Source organism: Ostrinia nubilalis, chromosome 23, assembly GCF_963855985.1.
Source record: "Ostrinia nubilalis chromosome 23, ilOstNubi1.1, whole genome shotgun sequence".
Taxonomy (NCBI): Eukaryota; Metazoa; Arthropoda; class Insecta; order Lepidoptera; family Crambidae; genus Ostrinia; species Ostrinia nubilalis.
This window is the reverse complement of record NC_087110.1, coordinates 9,746,724-9,763,856: the sequence shown is the minus strand read 5'-3', so window position 1 is coordinate 9,763,856 and position 17,133 is coordinate 9,746,724. Positions and strand designations below refer to the sequence as shown.

The window sequence follows — 17,133 nt, the reverse complement described above, 5'->3', positions numbered from 1 at the left end:
TTATTTAATGCCACAATCGCGAAATCTTATGCGTAGTACGTATACATCGATGATATTTTGTATGTAAATAATTCAAAACAAAACTCTTTTTTTCTCTTAACTCCAGGGATAGATTTCAGTGCGCTTCGGTTTACAAATTAGTATTGGTCTGAGGAACAAAATGCACTATCGTTTCATTCTGGGCAGCACTTGGTCCAAGTTCCATACATGGATTGGCACTGTCCTTTAATAAGACAACCTACTTAGGTAACTCCTACAAGTTTTGTCCATGCAAATAATAGCAATAAAGCACTTGAAGAATAAGATTGCAGGCGTTTTTGTTCCGCGATTGGAGTGAATAATAATCATAATATTGAAAAAAAAAAACATAAGTTTATCAATTGCTATATAAAGGTCATAGCATACTTATCAACCCGGAAATGCGGATAAATGTGCGTTGCAGTACGGTACGGAGTTTCATACAAAAACACTGACCGCCTCGAGTTGATACGGTTGATTCGTTTCAAAGTTGATAAGAGTGCTTCGTCCCTAACTTATACGCTTTGGGAACATACAAAATGAAAGTCTGACTACATATTTTATCATATTTTATTGATATAATTTTGTACAAATAACGGCGTATAATACATCGGACAGGTCTCACATACAAAACTAACGCTAGTCAAGCTATCCTTTAGTCACAAGGTCTACAGTAACTTCAACTAATCGATCCATTTACAAAATAAACCAGTTATCAAAAGATGGCGGTAAAAAATTGATATTTTATGCTAAATTCATTTATTTGCGGCGCTATATGTAACAAAATGAATCGGGACTAGACGCTACTTTGGTTCATTTAAAGTTCATTTAGTTAGCACGACCATTGGTCACGCTGTTATTATTGCAGTTGTTCGTCGTTGAGGTAAATCTAAATGTAATTACAATAAACACAACGAGAATACAATAAAGATATGCATTTCCGTTAGTTTTTTCACACCCTGTGAATAATCTAATTGACAAAAATTATTTGGTGTACTTAAATGAAAGCCCTACTCAGGGTTTACGAATTAGAATATAGTTTATTTATTCGATTATTTAATGAAATGCGATTTACATTTAGAACAGTCTTTATTTATAATTTTACTTTAAATGCGTAGTGGATACTTGTTGTGCTGCAGACGCACAGTTGGCCTTACTTTTATGTGTAAATGTAAAATAACAATTAAAAAATGAGATTTATTAAATTTAGTTAAATTCTGCATCATGAATTGGTATTTTAGATGACAATTAGTAATTTTTTAGTTAAATTTGTACAGACGATAATACGTACATTTTGTCACTGATTTTGACCATTGTGCGCCCACGTCAATATTTTCATTAAATAACCGAATTCCATATTATATCATTCCTCTCATATTTTATACATACAAAGCGCATTTAAAATTACTCTACCTGATAAATATAAATCTATGATTATTATCACTAAAGCGGTGCTAAATTTTTAGTTACTCCAATAACTTCATTTATTGAAGCGAAAAAATGAACCGAACGCGAAAATAAAATAGTTACGCATCACACTTAAATGTAAAAAGCCCAAATACCAAACGCTATTGTATTATTATAGCTACTTACATTTGTCTAAACCACGTTCATATGAAAATTCTCGATATACAAACGCTATGTATGTATACTTATTGAACTATTTATATAAAATACACTCACATCGTAACAATTTTGTGATTAGCTATTTCATTTAATAAATAAATACATCAGAGGTAAATAATAATGCGTGCAAACCACTCGTACGACTAGAATTTCATTTAATTTAACATTACAAATAGTTTTTCTCATATCTACTAGATAGTAAAGCACTTTGAAAAGTTACTCCATTTTCATGGAAAAATAAATGAAGTACATTTTAAATTAAATAAATGACAGTAAGGATAAAACATGGTGTTTATAAAGTTTCTCCTTATTCTAAATTGACTAATAGTATTTAATAATTCATTTATCAAATTAATTTGTTCGTTAATGTTAGCTGGCGATCGATCACGAATTCCACGAAATTGTATAATATTGTAGTTTTATTGCTCCGATATTTATTTATACATTGATATGTAAGTACGGAGATCCATTAAAGTAATTGGTCATTCATTTAAATGAAGCGGATACCCAGTAAATTAAATGTGTTTAATTACGAATGAATCTATCAATCAAAAACACACCTAACATTATACGCTTCTAAGTCAACCGGTTCATTTATTTGTGACATTAAATGAACCAGCAACGCAGGCGATTGTAGTAACAAATGAACTTTTTGATTCACTTAAATGAACTTTGGGGTTCATTTAAATGAATTGCCTACTTTTATGGTGTGCATCTGCCAACGTTGTTTGTAATCGTATGGGGTAGTTTTGATAACGATAGTGGAATGTCGAAGTCACCGCTCAGGGATATCTGAGAAACGCACCCGACTAAACCACTCTTGTATTTGCCCATTGTGTTCATTTCTATAGACGGTAGCCCACCTGAAAAAACAAACGAATTCATTATTGTATGATAGTTAAGGACTTTTTTGAACTATAAACTAAATCTCTTAAGAAAAATAATTATTATTCACTGATAATAAATCAGACTATGACTAAAAAAGCTGTATACGCAAACTAGTGACTATATTAAAATTTCTTAAATATACCCACCTATATAAAGACCATTTTCTGTGTTCAGCTGCTTCAGTTTCCCTGGGGAGATTTTCCCCACAGAACCCAAACCATCCACTTCTAAAACTCCAGCTTGTCGGTTTCTGAAAATTACGTTTAATTTGTTTAGCCAGTATATTTTATTTTATTTATGAAATCAATAACTCAATTATGTAATTCAAAGTATGTTGCCAACTTTATTAAAGAACTGCGAATGGCAGTTCTCCTTGAAATGAAGAGCTTGAAACAATATTACGTACCTCGTAGCTCGAGCTCTATGCCATAGGCCATCGTCAACTTTTGTGTGGTTGGCTATTATTACGACCTCGCCGCTTCCTAAGTCATATCTGAAAAGGACCAATACGAAAACGTTAAAATTTCATGTGCGATAATATTTTTTGAATGAGAATTTAGAAATTTATTTTAAGTAGTACTGTAGAGTAATAATTTATGTAAGGTGAAGGTGTAGATTCTGGCTACATAGGAGTTGCAGTGGGAACAAAAGGCAGAAAAGGTTTCATAGTGTCTCTGTAATGTCTATCGTTATTGGTGTGCCTTGGTAAATATAATAAATAAACGAATATATTTATCTCTAAGTTGTAGCTGTGAACCGCAAAGTGCCTGTTGAATCTTAGAGTCCTCACCTGAAGACCAACACCGAGTTCTCTACAGCCAGTGAGAGGAAGTCCCCAGGCGTGGCTTGAGCTCGTCCACTCCACACCAGCAGCCCGTCTGCGGCTACCGATCTGAACCTGATGTTGATGTCCAGGGTGTAGCTGAGTAACCTGGAGAATGTGACGGGGAAGAATGGCAATGTTAACCAGCAGAAAAATAAAGAAAAAAATTAGGTTTCACCTTAAAGTACAACAAAAGTCCATCTCCAAAGATAAAGTTCAAACTCTCAGGTTAGTTTAAGCATCTGAAGAATTCCTTTTTTATTTTCAAAGTCTGGCTTTTTAAGATAAATGAACAGGCTCACATAGCAATTTCTAAATATTGGTATCAAGGTCATAAACCCGTTTAACAAGGAAACGCCTTTATGTGAATAAAATTAGACAGTAAAAGTTATGCACAAATGGAAACGTTTGAATAACAAAATCCTTAAAATAAAAAATATTCATTCTGGAATTATCTGTAAGAACATAATTGTTTTACTGACAAAATCTTACCTTTTCATAGTCTCCTCATCATCTATGTGAATAAAACTGTCCTTGCCAGTAAAACTGGGATACGTATTCGTATCACCCCAGTTGATTTCGTTCGTATTCAAATACTTCACTTGCATGTAGGTCTGTCCATCATAAATGGGTCCTTCTGTCACTATATCGTTGTTCCTTTCTATACTGCTCTGAATAAACTGGTACTTTTTACTGGCATAATACTTTTTCTTCTTTGATTTCTCTGTTCTTAAATGCTGAGCGTGTTTTTTAGACTTGATTTTGTGGAATTTAGGTTTAGGACCTTTTTTTGCAACGATTGTATGGTGGATATCGTTTTCAGATACATTTTGGGGGTATTGTGGTATTGGTTCAATAATTTCCTTACACATGTTGCTGTTGCTGTAACAAAAAGGTTCATTTAAATATTTGTACAAATAAATGAAATTACTTAATTCGTAGAAATAAATGTAATAAAATGAAGTGTAAAACCTACTTGCAAGTGTTGTTGCTGGGTTCTTCACAGTTGTCTACGTTGACACCGCCCAATGCTGATGAAACCACAGACAATTCTTCGTCATTGATCACCAACTGGAAAAAACAAATTCATTTTCTGTAAGCTTTTTCGAAAAAGAAAAATGTTTAATATTTTTATCACCAGTAGTTATCACATAATGTAGGGAGATTTATGGATTCTAGGATAAAAAAATGCTAAACCCTTATACACTAATGTTATCGAGAATATTGAAAGTGTAGACTTTGGAAATGTCCTTGCAAACCTTCAAAATTGCAGGTAATATTATGTAGTATTAGTAGACTAATACCTGACAATTTTAGTAGTAAAATCTTTAGCTTACCTGCCCGACACACCCGCTAAACGAAGTCCTCAACGCCAATCTAGGAGGCAGCGGGTGTGGTGCCCCTCCCAACAGCATCGGCTGTCTTAACGTCAAGCGCCTGGCAGCGCCGTGTGACGTCACCATTCTAGTTGCATCAGTGATGTCGCGTTGTGACGTAGTCCTTACGCGAAGTGACGCTCGCCGGCCGGAGCGGCTGACTGACACTCGGTGCCAGGAGTTTGGCTCTAGCGGGTATGCTGACCTGAAATTGAGAGAATAATTTGATGAATTAGATAATCATAAACCAACAACCAACTTCGATTCGGTCGAGACCTGGGCAGTGCTACAGTCTCTCCAAAGGTGCCAAATTGACTATCGATATATCGAAGTGTTAAGGGGTTTGTACAAAAACGCCACAATGTCGGTCCGCCTCCAGGATCGGGACTCGAAACCTATCCAGTTGCAGCGAGGGGTAAGACAGGGAGACGTCATATCTCCAAAACTGTTTACCACCGCCCTGGAAGATGTCTTCAAGCTTCTGGACTGGAACGGATTTGGCATAAATATCAACGGCGAGTACATCACCCACCTTCGATTCGCGGACGATATCGTAGTCATGGCTGAGACCTTGGAGGATCTAGGCACAATGCTCGATGGCCTCAGTAGAGCCTCTCAACAAGTGGGCCTCAGAATGAACATGGACAAGACAAAAATCATGTCTAATGTCCGTGTTGCACCCACTCCTCTGAAGGTTGGAGACTCTACACTCGAAGTTGTTGACAATTATGTATACCTGGGACAAACAGTCCAGTTAGGTAGGTCCAACTTCGAGAAAGAGGTCAATCGTCGAATCCAACTCGGATGGGCAGCGTTCGGGAAGCTTCGCCATATACTCACGTCCGAAATACCGCAGTGTCTTAAGTCGAAAGTATTTGACCAATGCGTGTTGCCAGTGATGGTATACGGATCTGAGACGTGGTCGCTTACTATGGGCCTCATAAGAAGGCTCAAGGTCACCCAAAGGGCGATGGAGCGGGCTATGCTCGGAGTTTCCCTGCGTGATCGAATCAGAAATGAGGAGATCCGCAGGAGAACCAAAGTAACCGACATAGCTCGCAGAATTGCTAAAATCAAGTGGCAGTGGGCGGGGCACATAGCTCGTAGAGACGATGGCCGTTGGGGCAGGAAAGTTCTCGAGTGGCGACCACGGGCTGGAAGACGTAGCGTGGGCAGGCCTCCTACTAGGTGGACCGACGATCTGGTAAAGGTCGCGGGAAGAGCCTGGATGCGGGCAGCGCAGGACCGTTCATTGTGGAAAACCTTGGGGGAGGCCTTTGTCCAGCAGTGGACGTCATTTGGCTGAAAAGAAAGAAAGAAGAAGAAACCAACAAGATCCTAAGACATAACTATGTAACTAAAATGGAAAGATGTGAGGTAGGTGGTAGTGGTACTTATGTAATAATGAGACATCAAACTAAACACTGCAGTGTTGCAATTGCAGTAAAAGATGCATCTTGTGTGGCTAAATGATGCTACGATGCTATGCGTGTCCCAATGTATCCAAGTAATTTTGACCGGAAAGGGGGCTTTCTCAAACATATAGGGCAAATTAGAGGAGCTAATCTTTTGATCCACGCTCTGCACAATTTTTCCAACAATTTTGCCATGGCATATTTAATATCGTTATAACACAATTTTACATCGATAAATTTTTGAGTGAGTTTATAGACTTTAAATTGGATTGTTAAGTGGAGCACTCACACTCAGCACTCGTCGTCTATTTAATAGTTTTTTCCAAACCTCTCGAATTACAAAATAAATGAACTTTTTCTGATTCTAAATGAATTTTATCTCTCAATAAATGAACTCACCTCACTAACGCGATCCCCGAGCCTAGATCAAAAGCGAACTCCACGAAGTAGTCCCGGAGATGTAGCGAGAAGAAGTCCCCATCCCCGCTGGCGTGTTCAGAGTTGTACAGCACTAGTCCATCGCCGTTTGTTGGCTTTAGTGTGATCTGAAAAAAAAGCACATACATATTCATATGGTAATATTATGGTAACAGTTATTGTAGCAATACCCGTGCAGAGTAGAATAGGATAGGATATGACTCTAAGATGTCTTCGTGGTCAAAAGATAGGCGAAAAGGGCGTAGGCGAAAATCGGGTCAAGGCCTCGCTACACCGATACTTCCTCTATGCTCTGAGAGATGGACATTCTGGCGGGGATAGGGTTGCCAGGCGTCCGGCTTTAGCCGGACATGTTTGGCTTTTTAGGGTCTTGTCCGGCCAAATATTGCCTTGTCCGGCCTGTCCGGCTTTTGTTAGGCTTTTTATTAGGTTGCCGCGCCAGGCGAAAGTCGAGCCACAGAATCATATGAAGCGCACGCATCAGGGTGTTACCGATGATGATAATACTCACTCTTGAGCTGACACTAATTGCACCCCCCCCCCCCCGTCACATGTCCGGCTTTTAGGGCAAAATGTCCGGCCAAATGAAACACAAAGTCCGGCTTTTGTGATTTTGGACCTGGCAACCCTAGGCGGGGAGAGCCCCACATTCATGGAATTCGTTGCCTGCTGCTGTCTTTCCCGAAAACTATAATCCGGGCCTCTTCAAGGCGAGAGTGAATAAGCATTTACAGGGCAGATATGTACCATCCTAGACTACATCCCACTTAACATCAGGTGCGTTTGTGGTCAAATACCTGCCTTGTTATGCATAAAAAAAAAAAAACATAACGCGTCCCCATGACCACAGCGGCGGGTATGCAATTTTATGCATTATTTCCACGTAAAAAAGGACTCTTGCCGTAAATGTTGTAAGAGGCGACCAAGGTAGAATAATTATGCGAACATCAGCCCTTCTAAACCCGATTGGCCAGCGTGAGGAGTGTAAGAATAGAACAAGAAGAATGATCCCTTTTGCCTTGGTAAATTGAAAGGGTCGCCATTCTGCAGTGAAGATTAAATGACTTGATGATGATTACAACAATATAAAATGCTCTCGATGTATGTGGCCAGAAATATCGTCCGAAAACTATCTTGAAAGTAGCAAACAGCGCAAAACAATAACAGCTTATTTTTAGTATTTCAAAGGTTAAGTTCTGATGTACAACTGTAAAACTTTGGTTTATAAAAAAATACGCCGGTGTATTCAACTTCGAACTCATTCTTAGTTCAAAGAAACTATTAACTAGTAACAAATGATCACTTGCATTCCAAAGTTTCACTCCCAATCGTTGAGAGCAGCCATTAAACATCATCAGAACTTTTAACGAGACTCATGGGTATCGGTGAAACTCCACTAACTAATAAACTGTTGGGAAAATACGCTATTAAACTGGCCAACTTCGATTGTTGTAGAAACATTTGTATTTAAATTGAAATGTGGAATGATTATAAGTTTTGCAAACTATTTTACTGGATTCTGTTTGCGTTTGGTTTGAGTAAGAACTTTGTTACTTGGCAAGCAAAAAGATAAATGCTTGTAAAATCTACCACTAAACATAAATACAAATCATAAATTTCTAGCGTAGCAATGTCTTCATTTCTTCTAATTAAGTTCGCGTGACTACCGTTAGCTTTGGTAGCAGGAAAGCGCTGGACGCAGGCCGCTACCAGCCGGGCAACATGGAAAGCATTGGGGGAGGCCTATGTTCAGCAGTAGACGTCCTATGGCTGAGATGATGATGACTACCACGGGCTGGAAGGCGCAGTGTGACTGTGGGCAGGCCCCCACTACGTGAACCGACGATCTGGTTGCAGGCGGCGCAGGACCGGTTGTTGTGGAAGTCCTCGGGGAAGGCCTTAGTCCAGCAGTGGACATCATTTTGGCTGAAACGAACGAACTAATTTCCATCAGACATAGCCCCTTTTTCTATAACAAAATATAGCCTGTAGATAACTTTCTTCCTAAGTTCAATGTAATTCTATCAGAATTCATTTTAAAATAAATGAAACCATTTGAAGAAGACATACTATAGATGTTGTAACTCACGAAGGCGAGTGTGCTTTACTTGTGTGTGTGTACATGCACATAACGATAGTGTAATGTCTATCAAAACTTTTGGAAAACGAACAGTAGCGAGCCACCACACATGAAAAGCTCACTCGCCTTCGTGAATTGCAACAACTATACATCTAAAATGCCACTTTTCATTAAAAATAATAAAAGGCACATCAAATACAAAGTTGGTGTCTTTTAATCCTTTAAAAATGTTTTAGACATTTAATTACAGCCTACAAGCTTCTTTATAATTCCACACAATCACCTTAAGAGGGCTCCCAACTTAAAGTACTCGTAAATTATGTTACTCACCTGCAAAAAGTTCATTTTGTGGAGCTATTAAAAACTTTGGCTTGTTAAAAAATATGAGTAAACATTACTTAGCACTTTGTTTTTTATTTTTAATTCACTGTACTTTTTGAGGCGGTTATCAACTTTAACTTTATGGAGGGTGGAGTTTCCAAGTACCTACATTGTGAATATTATTGTGTTGTGATATTGAAGCAGGTAAATAAAATTAAATAAAATTCATAATAATGATTAATGAAAGACGATTATCCCTTTCATTACAATTTTCAACCGCTTTGCACTGGAGGGAAGTCGAACCTTCGAACTCCTCCTATGTTCTTCTAATTATTTCGTTGCGGGTCCAATGACAGTTTAACTTTCCCCCGGGGATAAACTTGACCTTCAGTGGTTGGGTTTTTATTGGCGGTCTAGCTATAGATCCTGGCTACACAGGAGTTGCAGTGGCGGGAAAGAGAGGTGGGAATAATCCCGTTTTCGTCGCAATTTTGAAGTGAAGCTGCTTTGGACTGTTCCATTTACCTGTGCCCTATACACTCAAGCACGTTCATTTTTAACCTTGATGGTTTAATCTACCATCATTTCAAACAACTACAGGTTTAGCGTTTAGATGAGTCAGTGCCTGAGGTAAGGCCAAGGGAGGATGTTTTTGTGACTGCAAACGTCAGCGAGACTTCAGATTTTCTTCAGACTTGTATCACAGTAGATACTTTAAGCTCATATAGGTACATATATGTATACTGTGCCTGTATGCTTTGTCACGTCATATGTCACCCTTCCCGGGTCGCTCTCATACCCCAGGCACTGACTGAGTCATATTTTATATGGGCTAGATCTGTTAGTTAAAATTATTTTAGTTTTTTTTTGTGTATTTACCTGTATATCCAGCCAAGACTGAGCTGAATTTCCTAAGCCAGGAAGCCGTAGGTATGATGAGCCGTTGAATCTTGGAACCTGGAAATAAAAATAATTTATATTAGGCAAAGAATAAAAATTCTAACTTTGAACCTATTCGCCGATCTTAAAACTTGTTGAAAAGCTTGGTAACTTTATAAAAGCTTAAACTATTGTATGGCAAAGGAACTTTTGGATATTATACTCTGTTAAGTTTATAAAACTTTGACAAGTCAATAAGTTTGCAGTTTAAAAGCTCTTTTTTCTACGACGAAGAATTTTCGCTGTTGTGATTTGACTACGGATTATGGAAAGTAAAAATTTGTAAAGAAAAATTAATCAAAACAGGATTCAACCTCTTTGGAAAAGATTAATTTTTTAAAGTTCATTTTTTATACAAAGTTAGATAGCAATGGCGTATTCCATACAGCCAGGACTTCATTGATTAAAAAAATGTGATTTGAATTTGAAACATCAAAATTGGCCATTGTAAATCATAATGAGGGCTATCGTTTTAGCGCTCACCAGTTTGCGCCACTGTAGAGTAAGGTCCTGTCACTTGCTAGTAGCGAAGACAGTGGCACCAACTGGTGAGTGCGAAAGTGGTAGGAGGACTATCGCATTTGCACTCATCAAGATGGCGCCACTGTAGAGTAAGGTCCTGTCAATCGCCAGGGAAGCCAACTGTTAAGTATAAAAACGATAGCCCTCAATTTTAACCACAGATTATACTCATAGTTAATGGACTCTGCTTTGTCGACTTGAATAATCTTAGATCCTAAATGATTCTTCAGTAAAAAAATCTATGATTAAATTAATTTCATCTAATAAAGGTTTTCTCACCTTCAAATCCAAAGTGATCTCACACTTCTTCCCCGCATACCCTAGTGGGCATAGGCAAACCTTCCCCACACAGCCGCCGCCATGCTGGCACTCACACTTATCATCTCTATCCATCTTCATCACCTTCATCTCATCACCTTTCAGTTCATTATCCACTTCATTACCCTCTCTCCCATCACCCCTATCCTCTCCAAGTCTTATTTTTGGGATATCATCAAAAGTGTTGTGTATTTTGAACTGAACCGTGTTCTCCATTTTGTTTTGGTCGTGGTATTTGTTCGAGTCGCGCATCACGAGGTCGTTGTCCTCAAAATGGACGATGTCGTTTATGTCATAGATGGCGTGCGTGTTGACGTCATTTGGGTGGTGGTGGGGGATTGTTTGGCTGGTGGTGATCTCGCTAGGTCGCCATGGAGCGAGGGTGGGGGCGCATTCACCTGGAAAAAAAATGTTTTAAAGTCAATAAAAGGTTTGCAGTTCCTAGTGATTACAAATTAACAAGAATTTCAGTAGGTTTCAGAATCCTTGAAAAACGCAGTCGCAATAATGATTCGTCGATATTTTGGAGCATTGTTAATTCCTTGCCAGAAAGATTAAAATCTCTCAGATAGTTTCCTGAACACCCCTTAAGTAGTGCATCTTTTTCGGAGTTGCACTGAGAAACGCTAAGCAGGGTACTAATCTAGCCGTGTAGCATGTAATGTAACTGATACTGTATCAAGTGAGTACATAGGCACGAGCCCGCTGGGAGCTGCTCGCGCGTGGTTCGCAGGGAGATCGCAGCGACCCGCCGAGTGGCGGTATCACTGCAAGCACAAAGGCGGCTCGCAGTAGGATCCAGGAGCTCGCAGCTAGATACGCGATGACCGTGGACGAGCCGTACTCACTTGAAGGTTGTACCACAATGTACGTACACGTTACATGCTACGTTACGTGCTACATGGCAGGTGAGTACCCTGCCCTAGGGACTAAAACCAAGTCACCCAAAGGTTTCACCAGAGGCAACCCCAGGTGACCAAAAAGTTGACAAAACATCCTTATTCCAATCGTAACAAAAACGTGTTGCGAACTTTTTGGCTACTTTGGATATCACGAAGTATTTGATGCTGACTGTACTATCCGAAACGATACACAAAGCTCCTGAAAAGAACATGTACAGACCGCAGCATATCAAGCTCTGGCATCATATACCCTTGTATTAAGCGCTATTTTGTATAAAATTCTAATATTCTGAACACTGTACAAAATCCGTGAACATCGCGGGTGTGACACGTCATTACGTATTCACGAAGAGAACGCGGGATTTGATTATACAGGGCGTGTGTAAAACAGGGTACAGTCGGTACAACAAGGTTGGTTCTTACGCAGTTGTGTTAGGTACGATATTTCAAAAAATGATTATGTTGTTGCTGTACATTGAGCTGATACGAGTAGGTGTTTGAATAATACGCTGTTTGTTTTTATAATTCATTGCCTAAATCCTTTTTGGTTGACAATTTAGGCTGTTTTCTGAAACGATGCTTCAGAATGGATTTAAGTAGTCTATGGTCCATACTAAACTATGTACTAAGAAAACCCGTATGTATGTATGGGATTTCCAAATGTTATTAGTTAAGTGTCTCCAATTAAAATCAATCTGAGTGTGCTGTGAATTTGTACCAATTTAGTAGGTATTCCCAGTGATCTCATCTGATAAGTGATTTGATTTGAACGACTGCTATGATATCTTAGTAGTGTGTGTGAAATGCGATAAAGAATTGAGTATTGAGTGTAATAATCTACCATAGTACTAACTTTTTCCCGCGGCTTCTCTTGCGTAGGTTTCGGTCTGTTAAAGAAAAACTTCATCGCGTGTTTAAAATCTATAATTTTATCTAAATCTGGTAAAGTAACCTTGTTTTACTATTCATCCATGGATACGTCATTTTGTTTTCATCAAATTAGGAACCATAAAATTGTTTCATTAATATCGCTTAAAAGAAATAAACTAAAACAACTAAGTACTATAAATTAACCACGATTGCAAGAAACCTAACTAAGATTAAGTACCGCGAAGAATGTTAGAAAGTACTTTTAATTCATCTTCAAAGGATTACGTTAGTTTCAACACCCGCAGAAAATCTAGATAATTTATCTTTAAACCGTTCCAGCGAGACACCACAGTGTAAATACAATATAGAAGGTTTATAAAATAATTGGTTGGTAACAAAATATAACTTATTATAGTCAACGGGATTTAAAATAGGAAAGTTTTCAGCCAAAATTGTCACTAACATACTTCAAACAAGATGTAATGTAATAAAAAAATATCACAAGAACGGAAGCGAAATTTTTCTTCAAGCAAAACCACTTATGTCTTTATTCAAGTCTTAAAATCTGCTAATTATTAACTACTAGCCCAATGCTAACTTAGATCTTATACTATTATTTTGAAAATTATTTCATCTCATAAATGAAGAAGATGGTGGCTTCAGCGTCGGGAAATAGGTACAGAAAGAGAAAATTATAAAAAAAAGGTAAATTAAGAAGCGCCAAACTTTTGACTGATTTAAAATAGTTTTAGTACTTTTTGTCCACAACGAGGAAGTTCTTGGCTTGCCATCACCATTGACATAAAAAATTATACGAATTATTTTATTTTTATAAAATGCTGAAATTTATTATTTAAGGCTTTATTATTTAGGGGTTTCAAGTTACACAGTACTATAAAATAATTTGATTCTCAATAGATAATTTACTGAATATAACTCCAACTGTGGTCCCAGTAACACACACCAAAAGTTTCCTGAACTGAAAAGAAAGTGCAGAAGTGTAAGAAATACCATTTATCACCGTAATACTTAATCTTTTAAGTTGCTGTCGGTTGAGGATACGTGTACAAATGGTGTGTAGTACACAGTATACAGGGTGGTAAATTAAAGCTATTAATAATCTAAGGAATCTTCTGGATCTTGTTCCATGTAAATTTTAAAACTTTCAATAATTTTATTAATTAGCAGACTTAGTTTGAGATCCTTTATTCAATTGAATATGCTCGCGAATCCATTGTGTAGTTTGGATAGACATCACATAACGAAACCTTATATTGTAGATCCTAGGAATGCTGGTTTGAACCCCACCGCTGGACTATTGTAGTAAACACAAACATGAAAGCTTAAGAAGTTTACATCTTCCAGTTGTTTTTGGGGCAAAAAAAATAGGTATCCAACTTTCAATAATTTAAAGTAAATAATTTGGAAATTATTTTAAAAGGCATATTGACATACATTTTGATCAAATGGTAACGAAGCGTTAGTAGGGCCCAAAGACAAGGAGACATGTAAAGTGCCCCTTAAGGGCTATCTTTATTATTTATCCTTGACGTTCATAAGTGCCAAAATACTGCTAAAAATAAAAAAAAAATGATTTGATTTGATTTTGAAAAACAGTTCACAGCCTGTATTTCAGCATAACTCAGCTACTGGCAAAGTTCAACTCCTGCGGGTGACAAGACAAATCGTCGTGGACCTCACATGGAACAAACACGTACCCACTGGATTATGGGAGGCGCTGAATATTTTACCCTTAAGTAGCCTTGTCGAGCGGTTTTAGAACGAACCGAAAAAAAAAGGATCCAAAACAAACGATTCGGAGGAAATTTACAACAGAAAGATATACATACTCGTAGAATAGAGAAAAACTAATTATGTACATTTAAAAATGTATTAGTATCTATGTTGTGCTACGGCTGTCCAACTCGGTGGACCGACGATCTGGTGAAGGTCGCGAAAAGTTCCTGGATACCTTATATTGTTTTATACTTTCATGGTTACTGACATAATTATATTATTCCTGGATACCGTCCAGAGTACCGTATAGTTTTCGAAATTTTCATCATTATCGTCATTTCAGCCATAGGACGTCAACTGCTGAACATAGGCCTCTCCCAATGACTCCCACAATGACCGGTTGGCAGCGGCCTTTGGCTTTCGAGACTTTAGTCAATGGAAAATGATTTTTTTTGCTTTCTTAATCCAATGTTACTGATGAAGACACAAAAAGCATCTTTTGTAGTTGTAATAGGCACGTTTTAATTATTATGTAGTCAGCTGCCTGACGACCGTGCTGACATGATTTATCTGTCCAAAAGTTTTCCTATTTCTTCCTTATCAATGTCTGCGATAATAAAAGTTGAAGTACACTCGACGGCGTAACACGTGTATCAGTTGAACTTCAAATAGGACACTTATTCTGAGAGGAATAAGGGCTGTTTCTCTGTAATAAAGAATATCCCAAGGTCTTTACTTGATCTGTTTTGTAGTAATTAGCAGTATTGTACAGTCGATAGAACATCAGACAAAACATTTTTAATTCATAATTAACTTTTTAAAAAAATAAAACCGACTTCAAATGCGTGAACACAAAAAAAAAACTAAAAATTAAAAATATTGCGTATAAAAAAGTTCATCCCCAATTTTCCACCCTTGGGGGTGAAATATTTTCTTCAAATTCGCATGAAATCACCCTTTTGATAATACCTATTCAACAAAAAAATAATCTTTCAAATTGATTTATAATCGTCGGAGATATTGCGTATAAAAAAGTTCATCCCCAATTTTCCACCCTTGGGGGTTGTTTTTTCTATTATTAAATTTAAATGGGACCACCCTTGAGGTATTACCTATACGCCGAAAAAAGATTTGTTCAAATCGGTTTATAATTGGCGGAGTTATCGCGTAACAAACATAGAAAAAAAAAAAAAAACATACGGGTCGAATTGAGAACCTCCTCCTTTTTTGAAGTCGGTTGAAAATTGGACTTATTAAGATTACCTAATAAGATACCGCGAAGTTTAGCTTTCTGTGTCAATATCGCAAAGATACACACCCTGTATAAGCTTGTTGTTTTTTCTTGCCTATCTATGTGAGTAGGTACAGTCAGCGTCAAATAGTCCATGACACCCAAAGTGTTCAAAAAGTTTACAACACAACCTACTATTATGTATTCTGTGTTGTCACGAACTATATGACACTGCTTCAGTATACAGTCGACAGGCACATCAGAATTTTCAATTTTGTTGTATAACCTACTTAAGATATTGCAATGTTAAGCTTAACGTGCCGTCATAGGCATGCTGTAAAAGTGCTTTCTAAAAGCCTATTTTCGAAATAAAATGAGTTTTATAGGTTTTTAATAATGAGTTTTTTTTTATACAATACTAGCGGCCGCCCGTGACTTCGTACGTGTGAATCCCGTTTTACCCCCATAGGGGTGAAGTTTCGTAAAATGCGTTCTAAGTGAGCACCTGCGTTCTAAAAGGAACCCCCATACAAAGTTTGAGACTCCTAGCACATACTTACCTACATAGTTTCTGAAATTTCGTGATGAGTGAGTCAGTCAATCAGTGACCTTTTGCTTTTGTGGCTCTGACATCGACTAAATAATTTGTAAACACATTTCAACCTTTATCATGTAGGTTGTAGATAAATCAGTTATTCCAATGAAAACTGTAATAGTAGCCCGATATAATAAATAAACTAGGTCTAAAATGTTCTAAAGCTTCTAATTTATTTAGGTCAGTCCGGGCCGTTAATTTAGTTAACATGGGGTTAGGCTCACTAATTAAAATAACTGGGTTTATTAATCATCCTAATTAATTTAAGGACCCTCAAGTGTAAACAAAATTTATTATCTTTTCTTATGTGTAAATATTGTTTTTAAAAACTTACGAAGAATAATATAATTAACTTTATGAAAAAATAAAACCGACTTCAAATGCGTGAACACAAAAAAAAACTACCTAAACATTAAAAATATTGCGTATAAAAAAGTTCATCCCCAATTTTCCACCCTTGGAGGTGAAATATTTTCTTCAAATTCGCATGAAACCACCCTTCTGATAATACCTATTCAACAAAAAAATAATCGTTCAAATTGATTTATAATCGGCGGAGATATTGCGTATAAAAAAGTTCATCCCCAATTTTCCACCCTTGGGGGTTGCTTTTTCTATTATTAAATTTAAATGGGACCACCCTTGAGGTATTACCTATACGCCGAAAAAATATTTGTTCAAATCGGTTCATAATTGGCGGAGTTATCGCGTAACAAACATAGAAAAAAAAAACATACGGGTCGAATTGAGAACCTCCTCCTTTTTTTTGAAGTCGGTTGAAAATAAAAACAATAATAAAGCGACAACCGTGTTGCTTCACAAAATTTCAGTTGCAAAACTGCAGTTTTATATGCCACAAATTGCAATTAAATTATTCGTTCGTTTCAGCCAAATGACGTCCACTGCTGGACAAAGGCCTCCCCCAAGGATTTCCACAATGACCGGTTCTGCGCTGCCCGCATTCAGGTGCTTCCCGCGACTCTGAAAAAGATGTTTGGTTACAGCTTACACAAAAGAGTGACTGGCGAACTAAG

At 37.5% G+C, this 17,133-nt stretch overlaps 1 protein-coding gene across 1 annotated transcript in view; it reads right to left on the bottom strand.

Annotated features, from left to right (window-relative positions):
• Positions 1–606: 606 nt before the first annotated feature.
• The window catches only part of LOC135083168 (pikachurin-like), a 279,979-nt gene continuing 263,452 nt past the window's right edge, over positions 607–17,133 (bottom strand). The window contains exons 8-17 of the mRNA XM_063977902.1: positions 10,726–11,162; positions 9,865–9,942; positions 6,546–6,691; positions 4,693–4,936; positions 4,332–4,426; positions 3,848–4,237; positions 3,323–3,463; positions 2,939–3,025; positions 2,679–2,782; positions 607–2,507 (exon numbers count right to left, since the gene is read on the bottom strand). Of these exons, the coding sequence (XP_063833972.1) occupies positions 2,347–2,507; positions 2,679–2,782; positions 2,939–3,025; positions 3,323–3,463; positions 3,848–4,237; positions 4,332–4,426; positions 4,693–4,936; positions 6,546–6,691; positions 9,865–9,942; positions 10,726–11,162 (1,883 nt within the window). The 3' untranslated portion in view covers positions 607–2,346. The remainder of the gene's footprint in view (positions 2,508–2,678; positions 2,783–2,938; positions 3,026–3,322; positions 3,464–3,847; positions 4,238–4,331; positions 4,427–4,692; positions 4,937–6,545; positions 6,692–9,864; positions 9,943–10,725; positions 11,163–17,133) is intronic.